General features: G+C 38.4%; 1 protein-coding gene across 1 annotated transcript in view; it reads left to right on the top strand.

Annotated features, from left to right (window-relative positions):
* The first annotated feature begins 934 nt into the window (after positions 1 to 934).
* The window catches only part of Hcrtr2 (hypocretin receptor 2), a 91386-nt gene continuing 72153 nt past the window's right edge, over positions 935 to 20167 (top strand). Inside the window, exon 1 of the mRNA XM_050127428.1 lies at positions 935 to 1157. Within this exon, the coding sequence (XP_049983385.1) occupies positions 935 to 1157 (223 nt within the window). The remainder of the gene's footprint in view (positions 1158 to 20167) is intronic.

Genomic DNA, 20167 nt, shown 5'->3' with positions numbered 1-20167 from the left:
AAGCTCCTCCGATGAGGGTGGGGAGCTGCATTAATCTGTTACTATAATAAGTCATTAGGAGTCAGGTTAATACTGTGCCCATTAAGCAGCATAAAAGTAGGTTCTGTTGTGCTTTGTTACACTTGCCCTTGAAAGTGCAAATCCCTATTGAATACAACTTTCAATTAAAAGTGACTCTCTCCTCGTGTTTGATAAGGAGTGGCAGGCAATGCCTTAGCAGTTCAACCACTGCCAACTTGGCTCATGATGAACACTGCGATGCCATATTAAATATTAAAACATTTGGATGAAATGACTTTTGCATGGGTCTGTTGGAGACTAGAGTGGTTCGGGATTACTTTTACATTTGTGCTACAAAGAGAAGTGAAGCCACGGATCCGGCATTAGCCATATGTTGACCTTCCAGCCACGTCCACAGGCTTCTGCATGCCAGTGCACGTTAGGAAAACTGCATGGAAAACAGGGAGAAAGTGATAGGAAAAAGGACGTTTGATCCACAAAGAAACAGGTTAAGATAATTGCCTTCGCCCTCCCACTCCCTCTTTCTTTTCTTCTTATTCAGCTTCATCTGTCTGTCCCTCAGCCCTGGAGGAGGCTATGGGCTGGAAACTCGCTGCTGGAATGAAGACTGGTTGAGCTGGAGCTGAGGTCAAGGTAAATCTCTGCTCCCAGTCATTGCTGCAGCCTCCCCTTCCCTTTCCCGAGCTCCTCAGCAGCTTCTCCTCAGCAGCTTCCCCTGCAAAGACACGGAAGCGGCCGCCGAAGTTGCCGGGCGGCAGGGCTCCGGAGGCATTGGCTCAGGAACTTTTCACGTCATTCCCGGCTCCGGAGCCCCTAGTCGCGGCGGCGCAGCCTTTCCCACCGCGGATCCCCGGTGCTCATGGGGCAGGCGAAGACAAGCTTGCAGCACTGAGCCGAACAGGACCAGTCCGTGATGTCCAGCACCAAATTGGAGGATTCCCTCCTTCGTCGCAACTGGTCATCCGCTCCGGAGCTGAATGAAACTCAAGAGCCGTTTTTAAACCCTACGGACTATGACGACGAGGAATTCCTGCGGTACCTGTGGAGGGAATACCTACACCCTAAAGAATATGAGTGGGTCCTGATAGCAGGGTACATCATCGTTTTCGTTGTGGCTCTCATCGGGAACGTCCTGGGTGAGTCTGGTGGCGGGCAACCCTCCAGAAGGGCTGTCACCTCTCCTCCGCCCAGGCTGCAAGGCTGGGAGACCCCTCCCTTCTCCTGGGGTGCAAACAAAGAGGTCGCTGCTCTTGAGTGAGGTTTCTAATAATTTGGGGGGGGGGTTAAGTTTTCTGATTTTACAAAGTAGGGACGATCTCTAGAATGATTATTGTGTTTGTCTGCAGAGAAAAGAGGGAAACTGTTTCTGTTTCAGAACCTAGCTTACAAGCGCAAGGAGAGGGACAAGGACCTCCAGGTGGATTTGCTGAGTGTGGGGGAATCTGTAATGCTTTTGTGCAGACTGGGTGGGTTTCCTGGGGAGGGCTTGCATCCGGAAAAACTAATGAAGTCATAAGGCCTTTTTGAGCTCGGTATCCTGCCCTTTAGCAAGGAGGTTTAGGTTCGGGTCAAGAAGTGGTAATGAAGGGGCAGAGTGGAGGCAGAGGCTGGCGCTCAATCACAGAAGCCAGAAGCGGAATTAAACAGAAACCGTGCCTGGAGCAGCAAGAGGAAGGAGGAGCATCCAAGAAAAGTGCTCCGGAGCTCGTCCTCACCACCCATTCAAGCATTCATTCATTCATTCATTCACCCATCAACTAATACTTATTTCCCCCCAATGAGTGGTTGTTACCAGTTTCAGAAAGATATTTGTACCAACTGGTTCCTTTTTCTTACAATGAGACTACGCTTAATATCAGTCTGTCTTGGTCTCTATAAACACAGGTTTCCTTACTCGCTCATTACTGCTCTTCCAACCACAATTTCTGAGGGGTAAAGTGAGGAGTAAGGAAACTATGGGAGCTGTGATGGTGGATTCATGAGGACAGGAGGGGGGAATCTCTTTCAAGAAAAGGTGCTTCCTTCGGGAGGAAGCTACTACTTAAATTGTGAATGGAAGGAGTATGTACCTTGATGAATGGAGAGCAGAAGGCTTTTCAAATGCAGAGGGCAGTGTGGAGGAAGGCTGTTGAAAATGACCAGAGGAGGCAGGCAGCCTGGAGACGGTGCTGTCTCCCCAATAAGAAGGGGGAGAGGTGAGTGATATGAAATGGGCTGGGAAGTCAAAAACAAAGATTGTGGCCGCAAGGAACTCAGCAGGCTTGCAACACTGCCCTGGCTTTACCTTCTCTTCCAGTTCACAGTGTAGATGAGCTGACAGTGTGTGACCAAGAGGGCTCTTTAGAGAGGATGCGCGTCAGGCAACAAGAAATCTCTGAGAACTTTTTAGCTTGCTTTTTATTATTTTAGGATCTTTTGCGTTTTGAATTTTTCTTAGGATTAAGAATAAAGGCAATTTTAGTGTCCAATGGAAGTGCATGAACATGTGAGTAGATGCGATTCAGCCTCTTGTTTTGAGAATACCTCTTTCAATGGTTGTGCCTGTTCTGTTTCCCACCTTGTCATCCTCAGAGCCACAGCCACAAACAGAACACTGTGAGCAGGACAGCAGTTACTGCATGTTCCCATACTTACTGCTAAGTGAATGATAGAAATTGAACATGCATTGAGTATCTACCTTTGCAAGACCACTTGACATACACACTACTGCTTAAATTTTAAAATAAACCACACTAAAAGATATGATGGCTTATTAGAGGACATGATTTAGATTCAGCCCCATTTATTCTGACCTCAGATCCAGAACTCTCAATTGGAATTCTACTCTAAAGCTAGAAAGCAGGTAGAGAATATATTCTCTGTCCTGGGTTGTCTGCAAACAGCCTATGGGATGGGCTTCTTTTCTCCTCTGGATCTATGTACACTGCCAGTAAAGCTCCACTATTAGTCACTTCACATGAAACCCTGTCTAAGAAGGGATATTATTGCTCTTAAAATCAAGAAAAGTAAAATTTTTTAAAGGAGGAAAAGCTATAAATCACCACCATTTTCCTTCCCCAATTTTATCTTAGGCTTAATCTTTGTGATAAACATGTTCTTCTTTGATGTATTCCAGTTTGCTTTGCATAGACTCTCTGATGCAGCCTTCATGGCCCTATTGCATAGTTCAGACGTATGCATATTTGCTGGTTGGGGGAAGAGTAATATGTCTACACTGAGGCTACTCCATAATGTCAACGAAGACAGTACTATCCACAGCCTCAAGTCCTTAAACACCCAGTTCCATTCAGCTTAGAAGAAAGATTTACCCAAAGAATTTTCGTCTCTAGATAGTGACAGCTATTTCCCTGAGGACTGGATTACATCTGAATAACACTGAAGTCTTCTCTGGGTGAACAGAGCTCATGCTCTACTCACATATGTCCTGAAAGTTGGCGATGTTAGGGTTTGACATTTAAACAAATGAGCACCGTCATCACTTACAGACTCCTTGATCTTTGTTGTCACTGTCAGCTCTGCAAAATGGATTAGAACAAGAATTACCCTTGTGCTTCATGGTATGAATAACTCTACGTGGAGTGTCAGGAGATGTGATACTACAAATGTAAGATAAAGGGATGCCATGAGTCTGAGGGAGACATGACACAATCCAGGAAGCAGATGTAATTACTGACCCGCAGGTCCATATAACGTGTACTTTCATGTAACTGATTACGTGGAAAATATCAACCTTGTTGAACTTACAAATGCAATGCCATTAGCTAGAAGTCCTTTCTCTGACAATGTCCTTTTATAAAGTGATGCAGCAGAATATTGTCTAAGCATAATGGCAAAGTCTTCATCACTCAGCCTCTCCTTTTTCCTCCTGACAATCTCTCACCATCATTATGTCCCCACTTCATTATAAGGATGCTCCTTGCAGAGATAGAAAGCAGTTTCCTGGAAACAAATGACAAAGTCATTCACAAAAAGGTACAATTACTGTAAATGGGAGTTGATGAGTGTTTGTGTTCCAGCAGAAAGCCATATGCATGTCTAATTATGGAACTTTAAGTCCTAGGAAGCAGTAGGTGGGAAGGTTCTATATCTTATAACCAAGTCCACTCACCTACTTATTTAACTGTTATATCTTGAGCAATATTTTATTTATAAAATTGATGTGTGTAAGAAGGAAAATACTTTGGAACACTAAAATAAACAAATTAGATGTAGTCTTTAGCCCTTATTTCTTGAGAAGAAACTGGAGAGAAAGATGTTTCTATTCATTCAAATGTTAAATGCCCATGAGAACATTCAGTTCTCTGCCTCTCTTCCTCCATGTTCAATGACCTGGGCAATTTCAAACATCGCTATCATTACCTCAGTCTGGAAAAAAGAAACCATCCAGACAATCGACATTCAACTAGTTATGCTTCTTGCCTCTCGTGTGTCTGCTATCAAGTTCTGAACTCTCCAACTCTAATTACAAACTGTTATTAGATGACACCCAATACATTATATTTTAATCAAAAAATTAGGGTATTGTTTTCCCCACTTCACTTTTGTCCTACCATGGAAACCTTAAGGTATGCACTTACCTGAAAAATCAAAAGTAGCAAGATAAAGCATAAATAAGTAAGTAAATAAATAAATAAATAAATCTGTAAGAATGCTTACTCTGAAAATCAAACACAATGTTTCAGGTTTCTATTCTTTCCTCCTGATTTTAGTAAGGAGAGCATAACTAATGTAGTCAAAGAATTTTCATAATCCAAGATCTTTGTTACGTTTAAAATTTTTCCATGCTAACATTTAAGCTCACTGAATTCTCACTGGGCTCTTCACATTCAAAACCACGTGCGCCGAGGCTCTATCTCTAATGAAAGAGTAGACCTCTGATGTTTGAGTCAACATGCCGGAGTTCCTCACTCTGCTAGGGGTCCTATCTTTGATAAGTAATGACTCACTGGGATGGGTCCGTCAGTAACATGTGACACATGTGATTGGTGTGTTTATCTCCCAATCCTTTTCTTACTGTAAAGAAAAATGAAGACCCTTTATTGAAAACTATGAGCCAAGCTCCATGTGCGAGGCTCCATTCACATATGTTTCAATGCCACTTTGTGATAAATTAGAATACAAAATCAAAAAAATGTTTAACAAATGAGGAAAATATTTTAACCAATCTGAAAGTTCAGTCACACAGAAAGTGGCAGCTCTAAGTCTCAAATATGGATTTGTCAGAACCAGTGCTCCATGTTCTAGTGCTTCACATGCCCTCTGTATTATCTAAGCTCGACGGAAGTTGTACTGGCGAAGGAAGAGAGCAGACAGTGCCCTGGTGTCCTCCCGAGAGCGTGCAGTACTGTGCTAGCTTGCTGTCACATTGTTTCCCTGACACACGACACTTCTTCAGCTCCGAGGATGAGCTCATTTGATAAGCCAATCAAGGTCAGGATGGGGTTACATTACAAGGTAACATAGGTACTGCCAAAAATGCTTTTGCCTGTTCTGGGGAGCTGACTCACTGGGGTAAAATGTTAAATAAGTGTGGCTAAGGCTTTTTATGTTTTTGAAAGTATTATTGTTAGACATAACTTAAGACAAAATAAAAAAAAAACATAAAAACTGATGTAAACCAGAGACCCTTGTCCTTTTTCTTTGTTTCCAAACACAGTCATACACTTAAAACATTAATATTTTATTAAACGGTTCTTAGTTGTTAACTAATTTGACCACGGAGATTTGATAGCTATTTTAATTTGCATTAAATTCCTATCATTAGATCTCTGGCCTCATAAAAATCTAGCTCCTCAAACTAAGTGTCTGATTTATTCCTTATTTTCATTTAGATATCACTGTGATTAAGCCTTTGCTAATAATAATTTGCTCTCAATAGTAAATGTCCCCAAACCATGTTCAATATGTATAGCGTATTTATTCTTAGAAAATCTTGCTATACTTTTGTGTCCATTGCTCATCAGAGCACCTTTCTGAGGTAGGTTGTATTGAATTTAAAAAGTTGACGTTCTTGTAAGTCACTGTGAAAGAAAGGCATAGCACATAGAAATATCCTGCAGGTGTTTGCTCAGAGTGAGAACAACTGCCCATTTCCCATCATTCCAGAGGGCAAGAGCAGGAGCACGATGACCTTTTCCCAGTCTTCTGCTAAACCATCTTTGATTCCTGAATTTGTCGTATGGTGGGATCAATTTGCATGTATGAAACTCAATAACTTGTTAAAGTAAGATGATGATTTCAATGTTTCGCTTTGAGGTAAGAAGTAACTACAAGTCCTTGAAAGACCAAAGTCTTTCTAGCCATCAGTCTTTTTCTGTGGGCAGATTAACATGAAGATTTTTTGTCTTAGTTATTTTTTTATTGCTAAGGCAAAAACACTGTAACCAAGGCAGCTTGAAGAACGAAGAGTTGGGAGCTGGAGAGATGGCTCAGTGGTTAAGAGCATTGCCTGCTCTTCCAAAGGTCCTGAGTTCAATTCCCGGCAACCACATGGTGGCTCACAACCATCTGTAATGAGGTCTGGTGCCCTCTTCTGGCCTGCAGACATACACACAGACAGAATATTGTGTACATAATAAATAAATAAATATTAAAAAAAAAAGAACGAAGAGTTTATCTAGAAACAGATTCAGAAAGTGAGGACCTGATCCCCCTCGCAGTGAGAAACATGGCAGCAGGCAAGCAAGCAGCAAGCATGGCCCTGGAGCAGCAACTCAGAGCTTATAGCTTATATCCAGATCCACAAGCATGAGACAGGGGGGGGAGGGGGGCACTAATATGGATGTCCTGAGGGAAAGAAATCTCCAACCCCATCCCCAAGAATGCACTTTCACCAACAAGGCAGTAACTCCTAATTCTTCCTAAACAGTTCCACCACCCAGGGACCAAGCATTCAAATATATGAACCTCCGGAGGTGGTTTTCATTTAAACTACTTACAAATGCAATTGCTCTGAATGACAAGTATCTGTTATAATAGCAAATAAACTCTGTATTTTCATTCACTTGGCACCACATAAGTTTATTATTTCTTTTTTAGATTTTTAAAACTTTTTATGTATGTGTGTGCCTTTGTGGGTTTCTGTGCATCATGATGTATGGGCAGTTACTCTCAGAGGCCAGAAGGTGATGTTAAATCCTCTGGGGCTGAAGTACTAGGCTTATGAGAAGCATTATATAATGCCAGGAACTAAATCCCAGTCCTCTGCCAGAACAAAATGCCGTCCTAACCATGGAGCCATTTCTTCAGCCCTGTATCTGGATAATTTAGCAAATTATGCCAGTTAGGAAGTTTGTTTCATCCAACGACTCATGGTCCAAGCATCTGCTCCCTGTGTGCCACCTCCACACCAGGCATCTAAGGTAACCAGCTACCAGGGTAGCTCCTAATATCCCTACTTCCTGGTATTCATACTTTGTCTCCTGTAAACTAACATCATCTTTCTTTGGGTTTGGGTGACAACAGCATCCAGAAAATGAGATAGAATTCTGCTTCCAAGATTATGTTTTAAAAGATGAGAAACTTTAGCTAGAATGCATATTTTCTTTCTTGCTCATATTTTCTTCTGAAGAAAGCCTATGTGGGGTGTGATTAAACCCTCCATCCATAAGACAAAGAGAAGATGAAGGCTGCTAACAACTTTTGCTACCAGATGACTGCTGGAAATTGAACTCAGGACCTCTGGAAGAGTAGCCAGTACTCTTAACTGCTGAGCCATCTGTCTAGGCCCCTGGACTGAGCCTTAATGATGGATTCAGAAGCAGAGTTCTCCATCCAAGCTCCATACCAATATTTGGCCTCTCTGAAATTTGAAATATTCTTTGGTTATTTTAAACAGTCAGGTTTTCAGGTAAGTTGATATGCATATAGTAGTTCCCATGGTATATGACAGGAGTAAATTAGGAATGATAATAATAATAAAGAAGCAGATTATTTAACCAAAATATGATTTGACAAACTATGCTCATGATTGTTGAGCCTTACTTAATAACATCACATTGTGTCAGTCTAATCTATAATGACTGTATAATCCTCACATTGTAAAAAGGCTGGAAAATGTGCATCTATGTCACAGGAAAGGTATGAGACTAAATGATACTTTAATTTGCATAAAGTCAGACTAAGGGAAATGAGAGAAATTTAGCACTCGGTGGCATACCAATAGAGTTAGCTGAAAATATTGAGAGATTTTATGCCAATTACTGTACCAGGACTGAGGGTACAAAGAACAAATCCAAGGGGCATGCACCCCAGTTGAAGAGGCAAACAAGCAAACAGTCTCAATATAAATTGGCAAGAGCCCTCATGGGAGAGTGCACATAAAGAAATAGAAACCTATGAGAGGACTGATAAGCACCTTTGCATGATTAGGTAGAGATATAGGAAGAGAAGACACCTAAACTGAATCTCAGTGAGTGAATTCAAGTTGCTCCGGTAAAAAAGATTGGGGAAGGGTGTTCTAACTGGAGAAAACAGCATAAGATCAAAGAAACATGAAATAACATGGACTGCAAAGAGAATGGTAACAACCAGCAACTGCTGAGTAAGCACAGGTCAGGAGATAATGGAGAGAAATCGGGTTGTGATGAGGCATGGACCAAAACAGCCTGAGCATCATGCCTAAGGCCCAGGAGTTTTAGTGACCGTTTCTCACTAGGTTGGTAGCATTGTATACTTCAACATTTCTGAAAGCAAGAATAGTTTAAACATTTTTATTGTTCTCGATTCACAATGAAAACACAGCAATGATTAAAATGGTACCATCCTAGGTAGAGTTCAAGGAAGGCCTCTTGTTCATCCCGTCAGCCTAGAACTGAAATAATCACACAGAAACTATATTATTTAAATAACTATTTGACCCATTAGCTCTAGCTTCTTCATTGGCTAGGTCTTGTATATTAATTTAGCCCATTTCCATTAATCTGTGCATCACCACAAAGTCATAGCCTACCAGCAAAGTTTCAGTGTATCTATCTCTGGCAGTGGCTCCATGGCTTCTCTCTGACTCTGCCTTCCTTCTCCCAGCATTCAGTTTAGTTCCCACCCCCCTTTGTCTACCTCTGTTCTGCCATGCTCCTCTATAGGCTCAAAGCAGTTTATTATCCATTAATTGTATTCACAGCATACAGAGGGGAATCCCACATCAAGGTAGGTATGGTGGTTCAGGGGTAAAAGGACCTGCTCCCAAACCTGAACACTTGAGTTTAGTCTCTGAACCCCATGCATAAGAAAGAAATGACTCCCACGTGTTTTCTGCTGATTTCTATATGGACATGATGGCAAATTCACAGTCACATTCAAATACACATCAACATGCTTAAAAAAATAAACATGATGTTGTTATATAATTGTCATATTCTTCTCTAGATTTTTAATGTATTGAATTTCCCAAACTCAAGAGGATATTTTTAATTATTACCAGTGTGAATGAACTAGCCTTTAAGAAAGTAGAAACCTAAAACTTGGAAGTAAGATTGACCCTATTGCTGAAAACACCATACACATGAGTCAGGTAGCATGGAAAAATCAAGCTGTTGCTGTCTTGGCAGTTTATCCATCCTGGAAAGCTTTCATAGTGATGACATGTGTAATTCCTGCTACTAGAAGATTAAATAAGCAATCTTATCCACCTGAGTGTTCTGATTATGAAGTCCCATTCCTGAATAAGGAGCTATTGGTAATTTATAACAATAGGGAAAGAGTTCAAAAGTTTTCTTTAAAAGTGTAGGCCCTGACCCCTTTACTCATCTTATCACTTCTTCCCCTCTTGGACTGGTCTCAGGTAGCTCAGCCCAGTACTTCACTATAGATCTTTGTATCTGCTTCCATCAGTTTCTAGATGAAGGTTCTATGGTGATAATTAAGGTAGATGTTATCATTTATAAACAGGTAGTGGGGGACCAGTCCCACAAGGCCTCGGCTCATCCCTTGGCGAGTGGGAAACTGTAGTTGATGAGAGACAGACAGATATGCTATGCAGAAAGATTTTGGGTATAGAGTTTAATTAGTGGGTAATAGAGGAGGAAGGGAAGGGGAGGAGGGGGGAAAAGGGAGAAAGATACATATCAAAAGAATTGTTAAAATTACTAAAGTGACGATTAACAAACACTGTTTAATACATCTCTACCCAGCAGTACAGGTCTTCGAGAATTGCTCAGGGACTTATATCAGTAAACTACCTTGCTCCTCCAGGAAACTTTTAACTGAAATAGTTTAGGTTTTTTTCCCCCTGGGAAAGTACACCAAGATGTTCCTAAATAATATGCTATATCTCTGCAATATTTGAGGCTACATAATGTACCGAACCTTCACTTTAACTATCTTTGTTTCAAAGTAATCCCTAGTTGCCTTTATGAATTTACAGATACACTTGAGTTCCATGTTCCAAAAGCACCATGAGCGCTGAAAGCAAATGTCACTATGACTCTAACATTCTGTCAGGCTAGCACATCCTTACCTGAGTACAAGGAGTTTCAAGCATGCCAAAAGAGGCTTAACGTTGGGAACTCTTCATTGGGTACCTATGTCACAATTAAATCATACTAACTGTTAACTTTTGCTGTGCAGAAAAGAGAGAGTGTGTGTATGTGTGTGTGTGTGTGTGTGTGTGTGTGTGAGAGAGAGAGAGAGAGAGAGAGAGAGAGAGAGAGAGAGAGAGAGAGAGAAACAAAGGGTGGGGGGGTTAAAAAAGTAAATCAGCCACGGAGCACTCAGTTCAATATCCAGGGTTCTAATTTCAAGCTCTGGTTTCACTAAATGGAGAAAAAGGAAAAGAAAGAAGAAAAAGAAAAACTTATACTTCTAGTGAATTATAAGACCAATGCTGATAATTTCTGGGTGGTTCCAAAAAATTAATTTAATGAGAATAAGAGAAACAAAAATATCACTCTGACTAGCTCTGGCTCTTAATTTCTAGAAATTTCAACCAAATTATAAATATACCCCCAAGGTGCAATTTTGTTCTGAGAAGGATAATGTCACTAAGTTTAGTAGATATCAAACAATCAGGACAACCTTCTCAGCAATGTTTATTATTACCAGCCAGTGAACTATAGTATAATTTATAGAATTAAATTAGGGGGATATTATCTTGCCCTCATTATACAATTCTTTAACAGAGTGCTTGTAATAGTCCAACTTAGTCCTATAGCCACAAGTCTGACAGAGTTATTATCACCCTTCTCTAGGTGGCGACATTCAGTGTTATAGAGTCACTGCTCTGTTAGTGTTCTAAATAATTTCTTTTTCCTAAACAGTGACTAAATTCTGCATTCTGTTTTCTATTTTTATCCTTGGTATACCTATGTTAACTCTATACAAGCTGAAAATATCTGTGGACTTTAAAGAACACTCAACTGTTAATGTGTATTTCCTTATAGTATTAACTGAAAGGGTCATGGATTCCACAGTAACTGACTGAGTATCTGTTCATAGGTGCAAGAGGGATGAGGAGGGAAAGACAAAAGAGGGGTAAGCCAGAGATGTTATTTTCCCTCTTGGTGAAAGGACTTCTTACAGTGACTTTAAGTGCCAGGTGTCATTGACAACAACGGAACCCTCTTAGGCTTACTGGTTTCAAGTTGTAAGAGCGCATCTTTATCACCCAAGCAGAACCAAAAGCAGCAGCACTTTATAGAAGACTCAGTCTCATGTAGAAGTGAGAGGCAAACAGAAAAACACAAATGTCTTGCAACAACATGGGGATTTTCTAGGATTATTTAATTTAGAACTATTTCCTTTTCTTATTTCATTCAGCAAATATTTATTGAACACCCACACATGCAATCTCTTTTATTACATTTTGTAGAGGAAATAGAAAATTAATGAGACATGATCCTTACCTACAAGGAATTTCTAATTGTATGTTTGAGTCTAAGACATAAATAACAGACTATAGTGTGACAGATATGGAGGAGGGAAATGTAAGTTCAGAGGATACAGCAGATCTGACTTGGGGTCAGACCCTTCATTGAAAAGGAAATAAATGATGTTTAGTTTGTTGACAAGTGAGTACAATTTTGAAAAGCACAAAAGCATTCCATTGAAGCTGATAAAGTAGTAAATATACCATAGCTTGAAAAATGCACAATAATTGTAGATAAACCTTGCCAAAAAGTCATTCCAAAATCTCAATAAAGCCTTGGTTTTCATATGCGTTCTGATAAATTTAGCATAATACTTTTTTGACTTTTTGAATTGCTTCCTTTATTTTTTTTATAAGTCTTTATTTTGTGTCTCTTGTCTGTAGCATTGGCTAACGATAGATTGAAAGAACAAAACCTTTGTCATTTTATTATGTGACAAAATAGACTTCAAACCAAAACTAGTCATAAGAGATAAGGAAGGACACTACAGACTCATCAAGGAAAAATCCATCAAGAGGATATTGCAATCCTAAAAATTCCCTGGAGTTGTTTTTAAATGACTTTGTTGTCACATGTGAGAGTGTTTTTGGAGGAAGATCAATTTGAGGCTCGGTAAGAAAGAAGATATGAAACAGAAACGCACTCAGGATTCTTCAGGACAATGACGATTACTAAAGTCCACACAGCTGATGGTTAGAAATAAAATGAAGCAAATAGAAAAGGTACTATGGAGCTGGACGTTGGCAGCTCATCAGGTATGAGGAAGTGACAGAACTAGAAAACAGCACCTGATAGTTAATAGAAGATTTTAGCCAAAGAAAGCACGGTGCCATCTTACTTTATCTTTTCATTAAGTAGACAGAAAATCTGCAGAGACAATAGGATATGGTGGGTAGAAGAAGAAGAAATTTAGCAACAAGAGTTGGAGTCACCATTGCTAGAGGAATGCCAACATGGTGTCATCCAGCTTCAAATGACTTTTACTCTCCACATGTAATGAAAAGTACATTCGTGTTCTATTTTCTTTTACTGTGATTGTACAGTCTATATATTTTATTTCACACATATATATTTCTTACATAAGATGAACTTAAAAATACATAAAGTAGATAAATATGTTTACTTATTTTTTTTAAATTATTCTTGAAATAACGTAAGAAAGTGATAGGATTCTTGTGGTTTTCTTTCTTGCTTTTCAATAACATACACTCATCAACAATTTCATGCATGTACTCAACGTATTCTGATTATATGCACCACCTATATTCTCGTATTTCTTCTAAGACTCTCCATCTTCTCCTTCTTACAAGTCTACATCCTTCATCATTTTGCTTTGGTCTTTTTTTACCCACTTAGGTGGATCAAGGCTGTCTGTCATATGTGCATGTGTGTGGGTCTATGCACTGGATCATGGGGCTCACGATTATACCACTGAGGACAATGATGCTCTTCTACGTTTCCATCAACAGTCAATAGTTCTCCAGAGAGGAATATGGTCCAATAATCCCTTCCACTATCCATGACTAAATATTGAAAGGCAGAGAACCACAGCTGCCGTGAGTTAATAATCACAGCATCTGCCATACCAAGAAGACAGGGCTTCGCATCCTGTCTTCCAATCATCTGGTTCTTATGTTCTTCCTGTTTCCTCTTCTGTGATGTTCACTGATCCCTGGAAGGGTGATATTGGTGCTCCATTTAGAGCTGAGAACTCAACAGTGACTTGTTCTCAGTTCATTGAGCTGCCAAGTGTAGTAGGAGGCCACTTGTTCATTCCCAGCAGCTTAGACCCGAAATAATCACACAGAAACTATATTATTTAAATCACTGGTTGGCCAATCAGATTATGTATAGTTTTGGCTTACTCTTATATCTTAAATTAAGCCATTTCTATTAGTTTATATTTTATCATGCGGCTCGTGGCCTGTCGGCAAGGTTCCAACAAGCAACTTGCGTCTTTCCCCTCTGGCGGCTCCACGGCATCTTGCCAACTCTGCTTACTCTCTGTATATATCTTTTTTTAGCCTGGCTATATTTTGTTAAGCCGTTGGCTGAAATCAGGTTTTTTTATTCATTAACCAATAAAAGCAACACATATACAGAAGGGCTTCCCATACCAGCCACGAGTCTTTGCATTTACAGACACTGTTGTAAAATGGAGTTTTTTTGATCATGGATGAGAACAACACTTATCTAAGGTGTAAATATAAATATTTAGAGGGCAGTGTAACACATGTCCGTTTTGCAAGACAATAGTCATAAGTTATCCCTAGAGTTTATGACCTCTCCAGTCATGATTATTTGAATTCTTTCTGAAGGAACAGGTCTCAAATCCAAACAGGGAGTGTTTGGGTAAGCCAATAACAGCCGTGCCACTGTTGTTTTAATGGGGGTAGCTTGCCAGGTAGGTCCATTCTGTAACACTCTAGATGAGTACTATTGCTCATGACTTTTCTCCCTCAGCTGTCATGTAATGTTCATGACAATATTCATGTAATGTCATGTAATGTTCCCAGCCAGCAGATATGAAGCTTCCAGATCAGTTCCAGCTAGATTCCCCTCTCACTCACGACAGTGTGGTCTCTGTGTGGTGTCTTCACCAGTAAGGTCTTATCATCTAGTTCAGGTGAGCAACCAAGACCAGTGTCAATAGCCTATGCCGTTTTGAGGTTTATAGGGCATACCTGACCACCAACTCATACAGAAGTAACTTAAACCTCACACTGGGATGTTCATCTGATCATCTGTGGCTTTGAAATTAAAATTATCCACCCAAGCAGGACACCCGCATTCAATTTAAAGATGATTTTTTTAAACTATCTTTCTTCCATCTCTGGGTTTTAGTTACGCCTCATACTCACTCCTGTCTTTTATCTATCCCCTGACCTTCCCTGTTTAAACCCTACAATCTCCAACTTTCCTCAACTCTACACTCACTTTGAATGTGTTGTAATATTCCCATTTTGTTTGGTTGATTGTTCTCCATACCCACTTCTCTTCTCTGTTTTCCTTCAGCTGCTCCTCCTGCTTATGCACTCTTGCCCCCAGTATTTCCCTTGACAGTTTCATTTCACATGTGTTCTATCACCGTGAACTCCCACCCTTATTCCTGTGATGGGTAGTAGTAACTGTCACTCAACACATGGAAGGCACACCTGTGAGAAACTAAGTGAAGATTAGCCTCTGAGAAAGTCTATGAGGATTGTATTGATATGTTAACTATGTGGGAAGGCCCACCTTAAGTGTGGGCAGAAGGATCGTCTGGCTGAGGATCCTGGACTGCAGGAAATGGAAAAGGCAAACTGAGTGTTAGCATGCATGCATTAATTCACTTTGCTCTGCTCCTGAATGTGAATGAAATGTGATCAGCTCTCCCAAACTTCTGCTTCTTGTTTTCTCTGTTACGATGAAGGATAACCCAGAACTGACAGCCAAGGAATTTTTTCTCCCATGTGTTGCTTTTGTCAGGATATTTTAACAGCAACAGGAACTAAAGCAATTTTCTTGCTGATTTCGTGACCTATAACTACACTCCCCCAAATGCATTTATTATAATATTTTCCAATTCCATTTATTTTTTGTCAAGTATTTGTTCTAATAAGGCTGAATAAAACTCCACCACACCACATACCACATTTTTATTGCCCTTTCTTCTATTGGTTGCAGTTTCTTACTACTACAAATAGAGAACATTTAAAAAAAAAAGTGTAAGTATCTCTGATACAATGTAGGCTCTATTGAGTATATGCTCAGGGTAGCATAACTGGGTTATATTATTTTTAGAGAAACATCACCACTGATTCTTGTTGTGGCTGCATCAGTTTACACTCCCATCAGCAGTAAATAAAGGTCCCTCATTCTCTACATTCTCACTAGGGACTGTTTTCTTGGTGACAGGAATTCTGACTGGGATGAAAGAGACTCTCAAAGTATTTGCAGTTTTCTCATGGCTAAGGATGTTGAATGCTTTTCAAAATATTGGCACCAAGTGTATCTTCTATTAAGAGCTGTATATTTAGGTCATTGGCCCATTTATTGATTGGAGGGTTTGATGAGTTTAAATTTTGCAGTTCTTTATATATCTGCCCTCTTTTGGGAACATGTGATAAATATTTTCTCCCCATCTGTCTGCTGTGCTTTTGCTCTGATGGTATTTTCCTCCGCTGTTCAGAGGATATTAAATTAAATTGGATCCTATTTGTTAATTCTTGAGGAGATTCCTATATTATCCCTATTATGAAACTTTTGGTTTTTGTTTAGTTTTTTTTTTACCTATTCCTATATCTTGAAGTGCCTCCCTAGCAAGTTTTCCTCTAGCTATTTCAAGTTTAAATTAACATCTTTGATCTACTTTGAATTATTATTGTGCAGAGTGAGAAAAACATATCTAATTAAATTCTTTTGCAGGGGATTCTCAGATTTGAACAGCACCATTTTTTGAATAACCTGTTTTTTTCCAGTGCATATTTTTTACATGACTGCAAAAATCAGTTGGTCACAGCTGTCTTGGATTACCACTGGGTCCTCTATTGTATTCCACTGGTTTACGCGTCTATTTATTCACTGGAATAAATGACTGTCTTTGTCACTATGGGTTACTGTATAGTTTGAGGTCAGCTACATCTCTAGCAATGTTCTTTCCATTGAGAATTCCTTTGGCAATATATTGTCTTTTGTGTTTATACATGGATGTTATGATTTTTTCTAGTTTTGTGAAGTCATTTGAATTTTGAATGAATCTTATTGAATCTGTAAATTACTTTTGAAGTAAAACAGTTTCCACACTATTAATCCTGTTAATCCAAAAAAAGGAATGTCTTTCTACCATTTATTTTGTTTTCTTTTTTCAATGTCTCAAAGTGTCTTATTGTATAGGCCTTCATGTCTTTGGATTGGGTTATTTCTGAGTATTTTAAAAAATACTATAGGGAGTAAATTTTTTTCCCTAATTTTTTCCTCAGCAAGTTTTGTTACTAATCCTTGTGTGGTTGTTACCAAATTGATTTTGAGATTCAAAAAATTAGCATAATTTGTAGGGTCTTTTTAAACATAGAATCATGTTATCTACTGTTGGTGGAGGCCACTTATTCATTCCCCGCTACCCAGACCCAAAGTAATCACACAGATACTGTATTACTTGCAATATTGTTTGGCCAGTAGCTTAAGCGTATTTCTGGCTAACTCATATCTTAACCCATTTCTATTAATCTGTGTATTGCCACATGGCTATGGCTTACCAGCAAGGTTTTGGCATGCCTGTCCCCAGCCTAGCTCTATTCTGCCCTTTCACAGTTAAGGTAGATTCTTTATTCATTAACCAATAAAATCAACACATATATAGAAGGAATTCCCACACCAATCTACAAATACGGGTAGCTTGATTTCTTACTTTCTTATTTTTATCTTTTTTATATTTAATAACATTTTGTTATAGCTATCACTTTGAGCATTAGATTGAGTAAAAGTGAACAGAATAGAGTATTCTTGTCTCATCCCTGATTTTAGAGAAGACAATTTTCTCTACATAGTATAATTTAGGCTATAGGATTATAGTAAATATTCTGCATTGTTACTATATTGTCCATCTCTTCCTGGATTCATCAGAACTTTTTATCATGAGGGCACATTGAATATTGCCCATATCTTTTTTATATCTACTGAGATAGTTACTTTCTTTCTGTCCTTAAGTCTATTGATATGTTGTATTTCATTTATTAGCTTTCACATGTTGGAATTACTTTGCCCTGATGTACAAATAACTTGATTATGACATAGGATCTCCTTGTTGCACTCTTCAATACCATTTACAAGTATATGATTAAGAATTTTTGTCTTTGTTCATTACAGAAAATGATCTGGCACATAACTTTGGTTATATATTGTTGAAAATTATCAAGCTCTTTTAGGTTTTCTAGCTTTCTGAAATATAAGATATCAGACTATTCCCTAATGATTTGGAATTCATTGGAGTCATTGAGATGAATTCACTTTCATCCCCTAATGAATTGCTTTGGCACCTCTCATTTCCTTTTGTTTTATTTAACAAGGGTTTTGTCACTCTTGTTAATCTTTTCAGGGTATCGAGTCTTTGATTAAGACTGTATTTTGTTCTTTTAGTGTTTATTTCTTTATCTTTGGTCATAATATTATTTATTATTTCTGCCATCTACTGGGTTTGAATTTGGCTTCTTTTCTTTTGAGGTATTTTATTTATTTAGCATGTATATTTGTGTTTGTATTCATGTGCAGGTACATGAGTGCCATAGGGCTGGTGTGGAAATTAGAGGACAAGTTGTGTGAGTCAGTTTAGTTTTTCTCCTTATACCATATGGAATCAAATTCAGGTAGTCATTGTTGGTGATAAGCATTCTTACCTGCTGAGCCCTCCTTGGTTTTCTGGAACCGTGAGGTGCATGATTAGGTTATTAAGATTCCTCTAAAAGCTTGTATCTATAAACTTCCCATTAATCCTGCTTTGGTTATATTCCAGAAGCTTTGAAATTTCCTCTATCATTTTCAATTGGCTCCAAGAATTTTTTTTTAAAAAGAACTTTTCTGATTTCTTCAATGACTCCCTTTTCATTCAAAAGTTTATTATTCAAGCTCCAAGTATTTTAAGCATCTGTTTAGCTTCTGAGATTAATTACTCTTGCTGATGATTTCCAGTTTGATCCCATAATGATGCAATAGATTTTTATACTTATTTCAGTTTGTTTTTAGTATTTGTTAAGGTTTGCTTTTTAGTTTATAATATATTCAATTTTTAAAAAGATTCATGTGGCATGGAGAATATTTATTTTCTATCTGTGAAGTAGAAGATTTTGTACATACATATTAAATACAGTTGACCTATACTAGATATCAGCTTCTGGTATTCTTCATTGACTTTGATTTTATAAGGTATAACTGGATATGACAGAGAAATTTGAATTCTACTAATGCATCAGGAACAGTGTGATTTATTATTAAATTTATATTCAAATTTATCATTTGTATTATGAAACTGATAGAAATATTTGGTATATGAAGGTTTATAATAATTATAGATTCTTTATGTTTTTTTTACCAATATGTAATGGTCATCTCTGTGTCTTCTAATTAGTTTTTGGGTTGAAGTTTCTTTATCACAATAGGACACAAAGTTGCCAACTTGTTTGCCATATACAACCTTTGATTTCAAGTTTTTGGGTACCTTTCATACTTATATGCATTTCTTCAGACATAAGAGACTTGGATTTTTTTTGGCCCATTTTTGTTTTAAAATTTTCATACAATTTGTTTTTGATCGTCTTCTTTCCTTTTCACCAACTCATCCCAGATTTCCCCTCCATATTCACCCAACTCCATATTCTTTCTTTCTCAAAATAAAAAGCAAGGACAAAAACACATCCCACAAAGAAAAAGCACACACAAAAAAAGCATAAAACAAGAAGAGAAATCCTGGGGTCAATTTAGTATTGGACAACTATTTCTGAGCATGCTCTCTTATCTGGAGTGAAATTGCTATAGTATGTGCCATATAAGAAAACTGATTTTTGCTTCCCAAGCAGTTATCAATTGCAAAGAGCTTCTTTATTAGGAATGGGACAGTCTATCTACTTCCCTTCTCCAGGCTAGGGATTTTTTCTGCTTTAAACTTATGTAGGTCTTGTGCATGCTATCAGAGTCTGCGATATGCATGTTTATCAGCCCATATTTTTTGTTTGAAAAGCACTATTTCTTCGAAGTTACCTTTTCACCTCTGGCTTTTACAATCTGTCTGCCTCCTTTTCTACATAAATTCCTGAGTTTTGAATGAAGGAGTATAATACAAATATCTCATTTATGACTGAGTGTTACAAAGTATCTCACTTTCTGAATTGTCCAGTTTTGTGTTTCTATATTAATTACTAGCTACTTCAAGAAGAAATTTCTCTGATAAATGGTTCAGAGATTTACTGACCTACGGGTATAACAGTATTCCAGTAGTAATGGTTTATTACCATGTTCAATTTAGCACAAAAGTTTTCAACAAAACTTTTGTTGAAAAACCCTTTGGGGGTCAGATATCAGATATCCTGCATATCAGATATTTACATTATGATTCATAACAATAATAAAATGATAGTTATGAAGTAGCAACAAAAAATTTTATGGTTGGGGTTACTACAACATAAGGTACAGAACCATATTAACGGTTTGCAACATGAGGAAGGATTTAGCAAAATAATTGTAGGTAATCCACTAGGGCTCATTACAATCTAGTCTCGGGTATTGGCCTAATCAACAGTGTAGTGAACAGG

Source organism: Alexandromys fortis, unplaced genomic scaffold (genome assembly GCF_014885135.2).
Source record: "Alexandromys fortis isolate MF-2015 unplaced genomic scaffold, M_Fortis_MF-2015_v1.1 scaffold_22, whole genome shotgun sequence".
NCBI classification, from domain to species: Eukaryota; Metazoa; Chordata; class Mammalia; order Rodentia; family Cricetidae; genus Alexandromys; species Alexandromys fortis.
This window is presented reverse-complemented; position numbering and strand designations above follow the sequence as displayed.